At 41.4% G+C, this 16,567-nt stretch overlaps 1 protein-coding gene and 1 long non-coding RNA gene across 3 annotated transcripts in view; one reads left to right on the forward strand and one right to left on the reverse strand.

Annotated features, from left to right (window-relative positions):
- Nucleotides 1–3,611: 3,611 nt before the first annotated feature.
- Nucleotides 3,612–16,567, reverse strand: part of LOC112872283 (uncharacterized) — a 65,121-nt gene continuing 52,165 nt past the window's right edge. Inside the window, exon 3 of the long non-coding RNA XR_003224659.2 lies at nt 3,612–3,884. This is a non-coding gene — a long non-coding RNA (uncharacterized LOC112872283). The remainder of the gene's footprint in view (nt 3,885–16,567) is intronic.
- The window catches only part of ACMSD (aminocarboxymuconate semialdehyde decarboxylase), a 58,084-nt gene continuing 45,323 nt past the window's right edge, over nt 3,807–16,567 (forward strand). For both annotated transcript variants that reach the window (XM_086715215.1, XM_025935405.2), the window contains exons 1-2: nt 3,807–3,949; nt 10,277–10,321. In XM_086715215.1, coding sequence (XP_086571341.1) covers nt 3,893–3,949; nt 10,277–10,321 — 102 coding nt within the window. In that variant the 5' untranslated portion in view covers nt 3,807–3,892. The remainder of the gene's footprint in view (nt 3,950–10,276; nt 10,322–16,567) is intronic.

Consider the following 16,567-nt stretch of genomic DNA (forward strand, 5'->3'; position numbering starts at 1 on the left):
ATTACAAGTTTCTCACCTTCCCACTTATTCTTATATTGCCAGAGTCTTTTTCCCTCCTTCCAAAGTACATCATTCGGAATTCCTTAAGAGAAGGTCTGTTGATAGCAAACTCAGTTTTAACCCGAAGATATCTTTATTTCTCCCTCACCGTTAAAATTAAATTTTACAAAGTAGATGATTCCAGCTTGACAGTTCATGTATATCAGCCTTTTGACTATATTTTCTATTGTCTTATGGTTCCCATCATTGCGAGAAGTTGGCTGTCAGTTGGTTGTCAGTCTAATTGCTGAGTTTTTAAGGCGTTAATTCTCTCTATAGCAGTTCATAGGATCTAACCTTTATTATTATTGTTTTGTAGTTTCACTACAAGGTTTCTAGAAATGAAATTCTTTCTATCTTTCTTGATTAGTTTTTGATAATTTTTGGTTCTTGGATCTGTTGGCTCATCAGTTCTGGAAAATTCTCAGCTATTATCTCTTGTGTTATCTCTCCTCCTGTGGGAAATCAAGTAGACATGTCCTGGGTTAGGAGATTATAGGGAATGCATTGCAAAAACAGCAGAAAACAGCCTCTGGTCTTGCTGAAAACAGAGGCCATGCTTTGCTTATCTAGTTAATGTATTTCCAGGTGGCACTCACTTCGCTTAACTAGTAATATATATCTACGTGTTAGGTCCTGCCTATACTCATAAATTCCTTAGGCCATGTTATCACATGGAATATTTTATCCTGTCTTAACTTGTTTTTCTGCACATTTTCTATACGTTCTTACTGGCACATAGCCCACCAATGTATTGCTCATTGTTTCCCTAAAGGTATGCTCAATAAATACAGGAGCTTGTGACTAGCTTGGGAAGACTTCCCTTAGCCCCTCTTTCACCTCTCTTGATTTGCATGGAGTCCTTTCTGCCATTCTCAGCCTTGTTGGACAAAGCCAAAAGCCAAACCCACATCCTCCAACGTCTCTCTCCTCTCTTTTAGCACTTTTGTCAGACTCCTTTTAGACTTTCTTACTCTATCCTTTGTACTCTGTGATATTCTTAAATATGCTCAGTCCCCTCATGTCTCTGCACAAGTCTCTCTTCCCGTTCATTAATTCTCCATTCAATTATGTCTATTTTGCTGTTTAATCCACCCATTGAGTTTTTTACTGAAATGATTATGTTTTAATTTACAGAAGTTTTATTTTGTCCCTTTTTTAATTTTTATTTATGTGTTTATTTTGAGAGAGAGAGAGAGCAGGAGCAGGGGAGGGGCAGAGAGAGGGAGAGAGGGAGAGAGAGAATCCCAAGCAGGCTCTGCACTGGCAGCACAGAGCCTGATGTGGGGCTTGAACCCACAAACCATGAGATCATGACCTGAGCCGAAATCAAGAGTCAGAGTAACTGACTGAACCACAAGGTGTCCCTATTTTGTCCGTTTTCAAATTTGGTCAATCATTTGATAGTCTCTCATTTTTTTAAAAACATTTCATATATAATAAACATATCCTATGCTTAACAATTCCAATATATATGTCCTTGGAGGCTTAAATCTATTATTTATTATTTCTGTGGACATTCCCTTACGGTGGCTTTTTTCCTCACATGTGTAGAATTTTATACTATGAGCCAGTATATTCTTGGCCTTATTCTGTGGCAATACTGAAGGGACTAAGTTGATATGCTCTCCTTCAGGAAAGATCTCCATTTTCTCTTTCTGGGCATGCGTAGAAATAGAGTAGTCAAGGATTACCAACCTGGTACCACTTTAATTAAAACCTTCAGGGGTGCCTTGGTTGAGCACCCAACTCTTGATTTTGGCTCAGGTCATGATCTCATAGTTTGTGAGCTTAAGCCCTGCATCAGGCTCTGCACTGACAGCCCAGAGCCTGCTCAGGATTCTCCCTCTCCCTCTCCCTCTGCCTCTCCCTGGTTTATGCTTTTGCTCTCTCACTCTCTCTCAAGATGAATAAACATAAAAAATAAAAATAAAAATAAACCTTCAGTACCTGTGTTTGGATAATACTTCTCAAAGAAATTCTCAAAGAAAACTGTTATTCTCTTCTTTTTCTTCCTTTTTTTTCTCATCATGGAAATAGATGTCCTTACAGACTCCCTTTGTTGACCAGTGGATTTTTTTACTTCTAGTATATTTATTTGCTAGGGGTCTAGCCCCTTCAAGAATTCTAGTTTAATGAAGGGGTCTCAGTTTTGTACAACTCATGGTATAATATCTTATTAATCTGTGGTATATTTATCCTCAAAGTTCTAGAACTCTGACTCTACACTTCCAGGGTTCAAGTTCTGTCTCTATCACTTATGGTGTGACCATGGACAAGTTACCTAACTTCTCTGTGCTTCAGTTTCCTCTTCTATAAAATGGATATTGATAATAGTTCCTCTTTCATAGGACTGTTACAAGGAATAAATGAACTGATATGAGTAAAATGCTTGGAACAGTGCCTGAGCCATAGTGCTCAAAAAGTGCTTCCTTTGGGTATTAGCATGTGCCTCCAGGTTGATTTAAGGCTCACTTACTCAGTTTCAGCTCATTGAACTTTTTAAAAATGATCTTGAGGATTCCTGTATTTTTTTTTCAAACTGAGCAGCACTGAAAAGAATGTTTGTTATAATTTATCCAGAATCTAGTTTAACTTGTTATAATTTACCCAGATTCTAGTTGAAAATAGTATTTGTTACAGTTTATGTGGAATCTAGTTGAATAGCCTAGTAGGAAGGCCATGACTTAGTCCCTGTGCTGTGGAGACTGAAATGAAGGGAGCATCCCAAAGGAGTTTCAAGGCTGTGCCAGGGACCCCAGGTCCCTGAATATTTCGAGCTTTCCAGGAATAGGAAAGGTTAACATAGAATAACAAAGGGCTGCTTTGTTCTAGGTTCTCTTTAGAGGCATGACCATGAGCCCCACTTTCTGTTCCAGTGGAAACCCTCTCCCAACTGCTTTGACAACTCCCAGGGGAATGGCTACTTCGTTCTTTCCCCTGTACTTAGGCAGCATACAATCATCTATTACATGTGCATTATTTTACCTCATTCAACCTTATATCCTTAGCATATAGCAGTTCTCAATAAATGTTAAATGCATGAGTGAACATATGAAAGAAAAAGACAATGGAAGAAATAACATGTATGAAGGATGGGCTCTTTCTCTGATTTAACAGTAAAGGTAGAGACATCCAGCTGGCTCAGTCAGAACAGCATGCGACTCTTGCAATCTTGAGTTCAAGCCCCACATTAGGTGTAGAGATTACTTAAACAAATAAAACTTTTAAAAATAATAATAAAAAGGTAAAAGTAAAGGTGAAACTTCACCCACAACTTTTCAACATGCTAAATCTTCATGAACAAGCCAATTGATCAATATTGTTTAAAGACATAAAGGTAAATAGCTGAACAAAAAGCAAAAGCATTAAAATTGGTTGCTTCTGAGAAATGAAACCAATGAAAAGTGAGTCAGTGATCTATTGTTTTTTAAAAACCCTCTGTACTATTTGATTTTTAACCATGCCCTACTTTATTTTTTACTATGTATATCTTGAAAACAATTGAAATATTTAAAAACAAGTATTAGCCAATTTTGGACCTGTTGGAAAAAAAAGCATCCAGCAGTACATTTGACCTTATGAGGTTTAGTACAGTCCTTTATTTTATTTTTAAATTTAGTACCCAGAGTCCCGATTACCAAAGAGTTGATGACTCAAAGACAAGTTGACAAATAAACAGAATTCTGAACTTTAATAGGGCAGCTCCAGTGGACCTAGACGGAGCCGAGTAGGCCTACTGACTGGTGCCAGAAGGGGCAACGTAAATCAATTAACTCCATGGTTTTTATGGAGATCTCTTGATACCGAAACTTCTTTCTTCTTTACGTGCTTCTCCTCTGATCCTGTGGAGATGAAAATTGACATCCATAGTCATATTCTACCAAAAGAATGGCCAGATCTAAAAAAGGTAATGGTGGTTAATTTACTGAATTATTTCTGGAACTTTTCCAGGGTTTCTTACAGCTTCTACTACAGATCTATCTCTTCTTTGGGGAATTAGATGTTAAGTTTCTCTGCTCTAGGAGTGATGTAAACTTATTTGCTATCTCTGATTTCTTAGTTTTTAAAAATGACTTTTACATTTGTTTTGAAAGAACACTGATCAAAGAAATAAGTGCCTTCTCAAAATCCCCTTTTCCCCTCAAATGAAGCATTCTTTAAAATTTCTGGCCAATTTAAGTCAGGCAGTTTTACTTCCATTTAAATCACATATTCAGCTGCTTGGAAGATACGTGCCAACTACAGAATTTAAAGTTACAGTTTCAAGTAAAAGACTATTAAAAAATGGAATGTGATAGGCTTCCAGGACTTCTAAAACACATCTCCTTTCCAAAATGTTTAAAATAAGTTTTAGAAGCACCAAGACATAGCTTTGTGGAATTTTTTTTTAAAGTCTATTTTAGGACACTGTCTGAAACCTTTCCTTTTGATGTTCTTTAAGCTGTAAATCCTTGTTATGAACTAGAGAGTAGGAACATCAAAAAAACCCTAGAGAAAATGACATGAAGCCTTTGTACAATGAGTGTCTCTTTCTCTGTATTTCTCAAAAGAGGGAAATTTCCTTTTGTCATTAAGAACTTTTGAATGAATACTAAAAGAAGGAGGTGGAAACATGAAAGAAATTTACAATTGGCTTGAGTTTTATTCAGGCTAAGTATCAGGTTTTATTCAATCTTCAGCCTTCTCTAGTATTTTCATGCCACTGATAATGTTTCATCTTTTTTGTCCCAAGTGGAGGAAAATGAATTAACCCAAACTCTAATTAAAATATGGTTTATTGCGCAAGCGAGTGAAAGTATTTTTTTCTCCTAGTTGTCTCCTGGGAGAATGTTAATCTTATTTCTTCGTCCTTTGGCATTTTAAGTAAGATAGATGGTAGACATTTTAGACTGAAAAATACAAATGATGCTGAACCATCTTTGAAAGGGTTTTCTGCTATAGCAGGTAGTGAAAACTAACTGCACCAACTGACCCTCCAGAAGGGGTCTAAGTGCCTACTTGGGAACTTGCTACTCTGAATGCTACTGTCCTCATCATGTTTTATTAAAGTGTAAACACCACTTCATCAAGATTAGTGATGAAGACCCATAGCAGCCTTAAAAGGTACCTCTTCTTTGCTGAAGGGGGAAAACTTCCTACCTAGTATCCTGTGCCACAATTCTACCTCCTGTTATCTGCCTCCCACCTGGAAGCCTGCCTCCAGTTTGAGCAAAGAAGTTCTCACCAAAAGCTGATAATTTCTAGGTGCCCTCACCTAATGCAGGGCCCTAAAGGCAATGTTAAATCTGCTTAGGAAGCTGAAAGATACAGAGCTCAGGGAGGCTATAACCATAAATGTGTGCCCTGGAGACTTCCCAAGCACACTTGCTGCTGGCTCTTTTTCCCCCTTCTCCTTCTTAACGTCTACCTGTCCCCTCAAAAGAGGGGAGGGGCATTTGTCCCAATAAACCAGGCTAGTAGTCTCACATGCTGTAAGCAGATAACTGATACACTTAATAACATTGATGACATAATGATAGTAATAATAACCATTATACTCTTATACTTCCAGGGAGCAATATATATATTTGATTCACATAAAATCATGTGAATTGCAGATAAAATTTATATTATTAACCTCACTGGACCAATAAGGTAACTGAGACTCAGAAATGAGCCTAGAATCCCAGAGCTATATGGAACCATGGTGGTCCCTCTTTCCCCCAGTGCCTTTCTCGACACCAGACTGTTCCCCAATTCCCCACACTCAATAAACCCATGGAGGGCCTTGTCAAAGGGTCATTGGAACCTGACTTCAACCCACAGGTCAAGCAAGTGGATCTGACATGTGATAGAAGTTTTCATTTGATTGCAGGTAGGCCAGTGATGAAATAACCAGCAGAAAACAGTTCTATGCTTTCAAACTGGGAGGAGTGAGATAAATAAATAGACATGTAAATAGTGCTAGTATCCTTCTCCCTCTCTCCCAGTCTATATTGTCACAGTAAAGTGAGTATTAAAGTGATGTTAGGCAAGAGCACAATTTCCTTGGTATTCAGGCAGTTCAATAATTACAGTAGATTTTCCTTTGTCTTCAAATTGTTTCTTAATGGGTAAAATATTATTTCAATACATCAGTCTCTGATCTTTTCTCATCACGTTTTCAAACTTCCCAATAAAAGAATGAAAAGAAGCCAGTACTAGTTTTATTTTAGAAGATGAAGTCTCTTTGGAAGAACTAGTATCTGTTTTCCAACTTGCCTTTCCTCATTAAACATTAATGGACACACCTCAATAACCTTGGCCTCTTACTCCAGTGAAGAAACAGAAAAGCAGAATCAACATTCCTGGATTGATAATTAACTAATGATTACAAAGGATTAGGATTTGAGAAATGTTTCCATTTTCACTTGCTAATGATGACTTTACTCAGACTTACAGTTAAGATCCTTAGGGGGCAAAATCTATCTGAGGTGGAAAGAGCATATTCAGGAGGTTCTTGATTAAATTGTTTCTGATGAATCAAGAGACCCACTCTCTGCTGTCATAAACAGGAGGATGGTGGACCAAGGAACCATGGTGAATGTTGTTTCGGGTTGATCCACAATGAGATTATTCACAGCAACAACGATGATGATAAGGTCACGGCTTTCTCCTTCAGCAAGACTTTATGGACCACCTACTATGTGCCCAATAGTAGGATTTGCAAAGATTCTCCTAGTTTTAAATGGGGTCAAAAGTTCTGGCCTTTACTTTAAAAAAATTATATACTTACATCTTTTTTTTCATTAGCAATGATTTAATTACACTTGATCATTGTAAGGTTATAGGAGTCAAAATCCCAGACATAGCCTGACTTTCAAACAACCCCTCTGAGGAAATAGATACCTGTTTTTATCACACAGGAGGTTCCTTATTCACCTCATGGAAGTATGAGGTTCCCAAGACAGTAAAAATGCCATTCAGTTCATCCACCTCTGATTCATACAAACCAATTTCAGAAACACATCTTTTGTATATAGAACTGAATTCCCTTGAATTTTTTAGTTTGGTTTTTTATTGTCATGCCCTTAAATGCCTATGGGATACTGGTCATTTTCAGACAGTAAATGCTTCTAGGCATATGCTCTCATCACAACTCTCAAGGTCATAAATTTCAGACCCCAAGCTTTGTTCAACCTAGGATGACAGCTGTGGAACTATGTAGAGCCTGGACTTGGAGCAGCTGCCCTAAATAGGTTACGCCTTTGCAGGGGGCTTAGGAGAAGCACAGAGTATTCAAATTTTGTGCTTCCCAAGAAAGGGGAAGGAGGAACACAGGGTGACACACCTAAGGATAAAATAGACTGTCACCACTATGCTACCCCCAATGCTGTCCATCTGCCACCCCCACCACCGCCAAGCTCACCAGCACAACCATCACCACTACCACCTCACAACCTCTCCCATTGCCAATACCGCCACTGCCATCCCTACAAACGCCACAACCATCGCCATCACCACCTTTGTCACCACCTCTTCCACCTCCAGCACCACCAATGCCACTGTCACCACCATCATGATCACTGTTTGCATTGATGAGGCCCTTTCTATCAGCAGGGTCTGGAGTCAATAGCTTTCTATGAATTTTATCTTAATGAATTCCCATAAAACCCTATGTCACAGCTACAGCTATCAGCCTCATTTTACACATAAGGAAACAGTGACTTTGAGATGCTAAGTTACCCCAACAAAGCCAATGATAATAGAAGTGGTTTGTCACGTGTGACAAGATCCCTTTGTTCTGCCTCCCTCTGCCTTTCTGTTCTTCCTCCAATCGAATACTTTAGCCTGCTAGCTTACGGGTTAAAGTTCCTTAGCAAATTAACAAAATGTAAGAAAAAGACTGAGGAAAGAGGGAACAGAGAAGGAAAGAAGAAAAGGAAAGAAGGAAATAAGAAAACAAAACTTTTCTTCTACAGTAAAGTAAAATTTCAATGGCAAATTTTAATTTGAGAGAAAGTTTGTTTACTCTAAAATGTAACTGGTTGAGGCTTTATTCCACCCCCTCCTCCAATATACATCTCTCAGCAGCTTTAGCCAGGAGAAGACAATGGGGGAAGCACTATGGTATCAAATGCATGAAAGGAGGAGAGTGGGGTGGAGGGGTGCAGGCAAAGGAGAAACTGGGTATGGAGGAGAAGCTAATAGTTTCTGATGAATAGTTTCTTCTGCATGCCCACCCTACTACTTCAGGTCCCCTATTGTCACTTAGGAAGGAGGCAGGTAGACTTTCAGAGCTAATATGATTATTTGGAGTTAGAACTCAAGAACAGACCTTATGCCAAGGTAGAATAAAGCTGGTACAGAATTGACCAAATCTTAAATCTGACTGGCAGTCCCTGGTCACAGACACAGAGACATACAAACACCCTTGTGCCATAGGCGCAGACCTCCCCTCTCAGTCTGGAGGTGAGAGGGCTGCTAGGAAGAAGACCTGCCAAGACCTGACTCCCTGAAGACAACTTCCCTGTAGCATGGCATAAGAACCAACCACTGTTATCTGGTCTCATCCAACTACAACAAGCAAGAAGTTGAGCTAATGTTCAAGTTCCCTACCCATAACTACTGACCAGAGTGTTGATGAGCTTCTCACACCATTGTTTCTGGCCCAATACCTTCTCTTCCTCCATCAAGAGGCACTCATCTGAAGCATGGAAATACAGAACATTGGAAGTTACTCTCCAATATGATCCCAGACTATCTTTTCAACCTCCCTCCTTAGACACCACCTAACCCAAGTTGTGCTTTTCCCGACTCCCAAAGACCTTGTGTGTTACTCAACCACAGCAGGTCTCACACACCATTACCCTTTAAAACTTGCCAGCCCAGCCCCACATGTTCAAGCCTGTGTTCCACACAGGCTGGAAGTGTCCTTTTATTTTCTCTGCCCTAGTAAGGCTGGTTAAGTGTGGGGGTTCCTTGAGGGTTTGAAGAATGAATGAACAAAATGAGATTTTATTTATTTGTTTGTTTTAGAATAGGGGATTTTTAAAATTTTATTCATTTATTTTGAGAGAGAGAAAGAGAGAGAGCACAAGTGGGAGGGGGCAGAGAGAAAGGGAGAGAGAAAATCCCAAGCAGACTCCACACTATCAGCACAGAGCCCGATGCAGGGTTCAAACCCATCAACTGCCAAGATCATGACCTGAGCTGAAATCAAGAGTTCAACCAACTGAGCCACCCAGGCATTCCATGAACAAGTATCTTTTAAGGTTAATCCTCATGTATTTATTTTTTAATTTTTTAAAAATGTTTATATTTGAGAGAGAGAGAGAGAGAGAGAGAGAGAGAGTGCAAGCAGGGGAGGGGCAGAGAGAGAAGGAGCCTGAAGCAGGCTCCAGGCTCTGAGATGTCAGCACAGAGCCTGACGCAGGGCTCAAACCCAGGAACCTCGAGATCATGACTGGAGCCTAAGTTGGACACTCAACTGACTGAGGCACCCAGGTGCCCTGATGTTAATCCTCACTTAAAAACTGCAACCTAGGGGCACCTGGGTGGCTCAGTCGGTTAAGCGTCCGACTTCAGCTCAGGTCACGATCTCGCGGTCCGTGAGTTTGAGCCCCGCGTCGGGCTCTGGACTGATGGCTCAGAGCCTGGAGCCTGCTTCCGATTCTGTGTCTCCCTCTCTCTCTGCCCCTCCCCCGTTCATGCTCTGTCTCTCTCTGTCTCAAAAATAAATAAAACGTTAAAAAAAATTAAAAAAAAAACAACAAAACTGCAACCTAGGGGCGCCTGTGTGGCTCAGTCGGTTGAGCGTCCGACTTCGCTCAGGTCATGATTTCACGGTCCATGAGTTTCAGCCTCTCGTCAGGCTCTGTGCTGATGGCTCAGAGCCTGGAGCCTGTTTTAGATTCTGTGTCTCCCTCTCTCTCTGACCCTCCCCTGTTCATGCTCTGTCTCTCTCTGTCTCAAAAATAAATAAACGTTAAAAAAAAATTTTTTTTAATAAAAAATAAAAAAAAAAAACTGCAACCTAGATAAAACTAGCATTTCTATGATACACAATTTTCTTCCTGAATAAATATATTTGAGGGAAAAAAGTAAATTGACTTAAATATCAATATCGAAAAAGTGATACATGGGTGTCAGGGCAGAAAATGGGAAGGTCATAACCTGAAAGATTGTAGCTCAGGACCCTCTGCCACAGGGACACCCCTTTATTGCAGTCATCCTTATTTTGTTCCTCCAGCCTGACTGTGCTTCTCCTCCACAGAGATTCGGCTATGGAGGCTGGGTGCAGCTCCAACATCACAGCAAGGTGAGTTTCTCCAAAGTGTGTATGTACCTTGGACCAGGGACATCCTGAGCCTGAGATGTTCTTGCAGGCAGGCCTCCATGGAGCTCAACTCAGGTCCTCTTACTGACTTTGTAGTAGGCAAGGGAGCAGCACTGAGTTTCTCAAAATGACTAGGAAAAATGAGGGTGAATTCAAAGAGCAGGATTTAGGAAACTAAAATTGCAATTTGAGAAGCCATTAAGAAATATTTTTTTTCCTTTCTTTTTTTTTCCCTCTGCCCTAGAATCAATTTTAGCATTTATTGCTCTGCCTCAAGGAAGAGAGGTGGGCTCCTTCCATAGGTTATTACATTATATTAAGGCCAACCAAATAAATGGCACAGTTTAAGTTTGAGCACAAGCTGGAGAAATTAAACACCGGAGACAAGGAGGAGAAAAAGCCATCGCTATTAAGGGTTGTTTGGTAAGAGGAAAAGCAAGAGGAGGAAGGGCTGGGGCAAAGCATTCTGCAAATAACGAGGCCCACCTAAAAGTGAGCTGAAGTCTAGCCCTGCACACAGGTCAGGACTGACTTCACTTTCAGAGGCATTTTCTGCTCTGGTGGAGCTCAGAGGGAACATTCCTGAGCTTCCCGCTAGACATAGACAGGCCCTGGGAGCAGGCCCTGGAGGAATTGTGGTCTGGGAGGACACAGTTACCATGTGCAGAGGTAACTTGGGAGGAATGTAAATTTGGGGGTCTCACCCCAGATCTACCAACTCAGGGACTCTGAGGGTCAGGATGGCAATCCATGTTTTGACAAGCCTCTGGGGATTCTGAGAACCACTGGCTTAGACATTCATTCACTTACTCACTGATTTATATTGACTCCTATTTTGTGTTAGGCCCACCAGTCTAGACACCAGGAATATGCTGGTGAACAAGTCTGAGACGCTGCTGCCCTCATGGTGCTCAAATTCTAGGGGATGACAAATGTGATCACTACAGAGAATGGAATGAAAAACAGTGCTGTGGTTGCAAGTGACTGGGGAAGATTCACTGGGCTGGCTGCTCAGGGAGCCAGCTAAGACTTAGAGGACAGGAAGGAAAAGCCTGGGCAAGTGTCCCTGGATGAGGAATAGCAGTTGCAAAGCCCACCAAATGAGAAAGAGCTGTGTTCAAGGAACAAAAAGGAAGGGAATATGGCTGAAATGTAGTGAAAGAGGGAGACGATAGAAAATGAGATTGGTGAGGTAGGCAGGGGCCAGGTCATGGAGGGATGATGGGGACATGCTGCAGAGTCTGGATTTATTCTCAATGCACAGATGCTCTGGAGGGTCTTAATGGCTTAAAAAGACCACCTTGATGGCTCTGTGGAAAATGAACAGAGACAGGCAGAGTTTAGGGAGCCAAGAGGTGTGAAGAAGCCAGAAAGGTGGGCAGAAGCCTCATCAGACGGGGTCTTGAAGAACAGGTGTAGGCCTTTGTACTTGATCCTGAAGGCAGTGGAGAATAAAGAGTTTTGAACATCAGAATCTCTGGGGTGGCTCGTTTTCACCTTCATTAAAGAATGCCCACTAAGTGCTTGTTTAGACACTGTGCTACACTCCTCCCATTAAAAGTGCTAGTTCTACCCCAGGAGCTGATGATCTCAGCTGGCCTCAAATCTGCCTAAGGAAGAGAACAGTCTGGGTGGAGCTGATTTCAAGGCTACTGAGAAGCCCCAAATGCAGGACTGGGAAGTCTGTGATTGGTTTTGAAGTCCAGTTTGTAACCTTGGTACTGCATTTGAATGACTTTCATTTCATTTTGTTTTTATGTCAAGAGATTCATAAACAGGGGCACCTGGGTGGCTCAGTCGGTTGAGTGTCTGACCGGCTCAGGTCATTATCTTGCGGTCTGTGAGTTCGAGCCCCACATCAGGCTCTGTGCTGACAGCTCAGAGCCTGGAGCCTGTTTCGGATTGTATGCCTCCCTCTTTCTCTGCCCCTCCCCCGCTCATGCTCTGTCTCTCTCTCTCAGTCAAAACTAAATAAAACATTAAAAAATTAAAAAAAAAAAAAGAGAGATTCATAAACAGTAAATCTCCTAAAGAAAACAGGAACGAAAACATTTCATATCTACCACCTACATATTTCCAGCAAAATTGGATACAATTAAATAGAACAAACAGTAACACTCTTCTTCCTTCTCAAAAACAAATCAAAACACAACAGAACCGGATCTGTATTTTTCATAATTATAGTGGTCAGGGATTACAGTCACTGGAAAAGCAACTTGCAAATGTAAATAAATATGGAAATTAGGCTAAGCAATGAGAAAATCCAGTATTTGGTAGTTGAAATTTCTTTCTGTTCTCCCACATTCTTTTGAACAAATATTTTGTAGCCCCCATGACTGATTTACCTTGGAGACTCTTGTCCTCTGAAAAATCTTTCCAAAACATTTCTCTGGTCTTCCCCATGTGTTTGTCTCCTTAACCTTTGGTTTTTCATTGCTCTTGGAATGAATCGAGCTTTGTTCACAACTGAAACACACCATTTGTCATTTGGTTGAGTATTTATAAAAGTATAGGTAGCAAGTCATTTTGTATGGCCTCCTTTCAGAGCCGGTGGGGGGAGAACACCTGGGAGCATTTCAGAGGGTAGGCATGGGGTCCTTTACAAATCCTTGGGTCAGAAGCATCAAGAACATCCACTGAGTGCTTTTCAGGCCCTTGGGAATACAATACAGACATGCGTGCACATGCACATACACACATACACATTATTTCTATCTGTTTAGCATTTTCACACATACTATCCTGCGTGATCTCATTAGGTTCCTGCTCTCAAGATTATTTCCCCCATAAAGAAAAAACTGGAGCACCTGGGTGGCTCAGTCAGTTGAGTGTCTGACTTTGGCTCAGGTTGCGATCTTGTGGTTCTTGATTTTGAGCCCCACATTGGGTTCTGCTGTCAGTATAGAGCCCACTTCAGATCCTGTCTCTCACTCTCTCTGCCCCTCCCCTGCCCATGCTCTATCTCAAAATAAATAAACATAAGAAAGAAAGAAAGAAAGAAAGAAAGAAAGAAAGAAAGAAAGAAAGAAAGAAAGAAAGAAAGAAAGAAAGAAAGGCCGGCCTACCCAGTTTTTCACCTGGGTCCCAAGCTCAGGACCTTCCATCCCTATACAGTTGAGATGCATTCATCCTCCTGCTGTGGATGTGTTCTCCATTCTGGAAGCTCCCAGAACCCCATACTATTGGGATTCTTTGGAGGCTTTCTCATGTAGACATGTTCAATTATTAACTCCATTTCTAGAAGTGGTGGGAGGACTGGAAATTCTAAGCTTCTCATCATGGCTTGGTCTTTCTGATGACCAGCTGCCATCCAGGAGCCATCCAGGAGTCTACTCAGAGTCACATCAATGTAACAAAAGATGCTCCTGGTGCTCTACCACTTAGGAATTAATGAGGGTTTAAGCAGCCCTAAGTCAGGGGTTCAAAGACCAAATGTTAAAGTAAGAGATGCTCCTAGGGTTCTTATTACTTAAGAAATTACAAGGGTTTCGGGAGCTTTGTGCCAGGAACCAGGGGCAGAGACCAATAAATATTTTTTTCTATTATCTCTCATTCCGTCACTGGGGAGCCAGGAAGCCACTCAAGTGGATAAAGAACACACAGCTCACCCTGCTTCAGATTCTGTCTCCCTCTCTCTGTCTCTGTCCCTCCCCAGCTCATGCTCTCTCTCTCTCTCTGTCTCAAGAATAAAAAAATAAACTTAAACACACACACACACACACACACACACACACACACACACACACACTTTTAATGACACATGCAGTAACGGTCATTTGAATACCAGACATATTGAAACTTATTTGTGGATAGTATTAGAATTAGAATGTGAAGAGCACCTGAGTGGCTCAAGCAGTCAAGCGCCTGACTTTGGCTCAGGTCACAAGTTTCTTGAGTTCGAGCCCCACGTTGAGCTCTGTGCTGACAGCCTGGTGTCTCCCTCTCTCTCTCTTTCAAAAATAAATAAGCATTTTTTTAATTAAAAAAAAAAAGAATTAGAATGTGAAAACCAGAAGTGTCACAGATTAGGGTCCCTGGAAATCAGACTCTGAGACAGAAATTAGCATGCAGGAGGCTTATCAGGAAGTGTCAGACAATGGACACCAGTGGGAAGTGAAGAGAACGAAGCAGGATAGAACAGAAGGCAATGTTGAGCTGTGATGTTTCAATGGAGCCTCAGCCAACCCTACCTGGAGCTCTAAAGCTAACCTTCAGAACTGTCCCAAGTTGGGGGTGCGGGAGGACAAAGAGAGGGGCCTTCATAACTCTGTGTCAACCAGTCATTGGAAGTGGGCTGCCCTGGAAATGAAGCAGGACCTGGAGGGAGGGAGGTGACTCTTCTCAACTGAGGCAGTCTTCCTATCTCCCCATAGGGGCTGATAGCCCAGAGCTGTCAGCAACACTCCCAGAAGCTGGGAGAAAAGGTCTTTTATTCCTGCAGGAGGATTGGAGCAGCATATTACACCATCCTGGGAAGAGACCTTACACATCACTTACTCTAAACTCTTATTTTATAGTTAGTATCTGAGGTTCTGGGAGGTTAAGTGTTTACACATAGGATCCTGGTCTCCTGACTTCTTCAATACCATGATTTCTATTATGTCATGGTGTTCTGGCTTTAAAAATATTAGAGGTATATTTGAAATGGTTTTTCTGGATGACAATCGTTGGTTGGGAAGCTTTTAAAAAAAGAATTTGGTTTTCCTTAGAGAGTTTAGAAAAATGAAATTTGTTTGTGGGTTGAATAAATTAGAGCAGCTTACTCCAATTATTTGGTTATTAGTTTAGTTTAAGATCTTGGTTGACACTGATGTTAACGTTAAAAACATAACCCAAGAGACTCCTCTGTCCTACCCCCAGCACCAAGTGCTGCCCTCTGAGGCACATTTGCAGCCCTGAAAAGACACTGGGTCCCCAAATGTAAAGTGAGAGGGATCAAGAATTGATTCTTAACAATGGCTGTCAGGTCCCAAAATTCTGGCTGAAGAAACAATGAGAATTGGGAGCCTATTATGGGACACAGCCGCTTCTCTGTGGTACTTGACAGTCAGAAAGAGTTCTACTGACAGTTACTGTCATTCATTAGCCTTACCATGGATCCAACAGGAAGGATGTGGAGAGAGAGGTTTAGTGAGTGATTCTCCTGCCATGCAATGAGTACAATCCCCTCAAAAGATCAGAACGTTTAGGAAATGATAGTAACTAACCTTTGCCTACTAGATAGCCCCCAATTACCAATATCAGTGTGGTGGTGTGGAAAATGGCTCCATAAACTTGGGTCTTATCCCCGCCCTAAACCAACTTAGTGTATGACTTTGGACAAGTCACTGCATCCATAAGATGCAAGAGTTGAACTAAATGACTCATTTCTTCTTTAATGTGCTCTTCTTTGTCTGAAACCGAAACTTACTCATCTATCTCCCAGAAAAACCCAACTTCCTCCCTTGCCATTGATAATATATGGTAAAATTTGGTCCAAAATGATTGAGCATATTCTCTGACCTGGTGCTAAATTCTTCACAAACATTCTACTATTGGGACACCTGGGTGGCTCAGTCAATTAAGGCTCAGGTTGTGATCTCACAGTTCATGAGTTTGAGCTCCGCATTGGGTTCTCTGCTGTCAGCACAGAGACTGCTTCAGATCCTCTGTCTCCTCTGTCTTTGCCCCTCACCCGCACACACACTCTCTCTCTTTCTCTCAAAACTAAATAAACATTAAAAAAATTTTTTTAAACATTCTATTACTGAATCTCCTGTTTCACTCAGTGTTCTAAGATGCAAACAAAAGAACCCACTCTAGCTTGCTTAAGTGGAAAGGCAGCTCACAGACCTCCTGGGAGGACAAAAGATCAATCCATGAGGCTGTGCTAACATGCACAATGTCCAATCATACCTGGGGGGGTGGGGGCTGCATCAGCAAAGATGCAAGTGCTGCCTCTTCTAGCCAGAGACAGGAACCTCACACTCAGGCTGAGACTGGAGACCAAAGTGCTACCATTTCTGCTCTAGACACGTCTGATACCTCAGACAGCACCCATACCAGAAGGTAGTTTTTACACGCATGTTAGTACCCTCACTACAAGGGAGGCTGGGAAAGTGAAGTCAGGAATCTCCCTCATAAACTTCCCTTACACACAGAAGTGTTCCAAGGATGCTGGGTGGCCACAAGCATGACAAATATAATCATCTACATTTTGCAGATAGAAAAAGTGAGGCTTCAGCCCAG

This window comes from Puma concolor, chromosome C1, assembly GCF_028749965.1.
Source record: "Puma concolor isolate L17-30 chromosome C1, mPumCon1.1.hap2, whole genome shotgun sequence".
Lineage (NCBI taxonomy): Eukaryota > Metazoa > Chordata > Mammalia > Carnivora > Felidae > Puma > Puma concolor.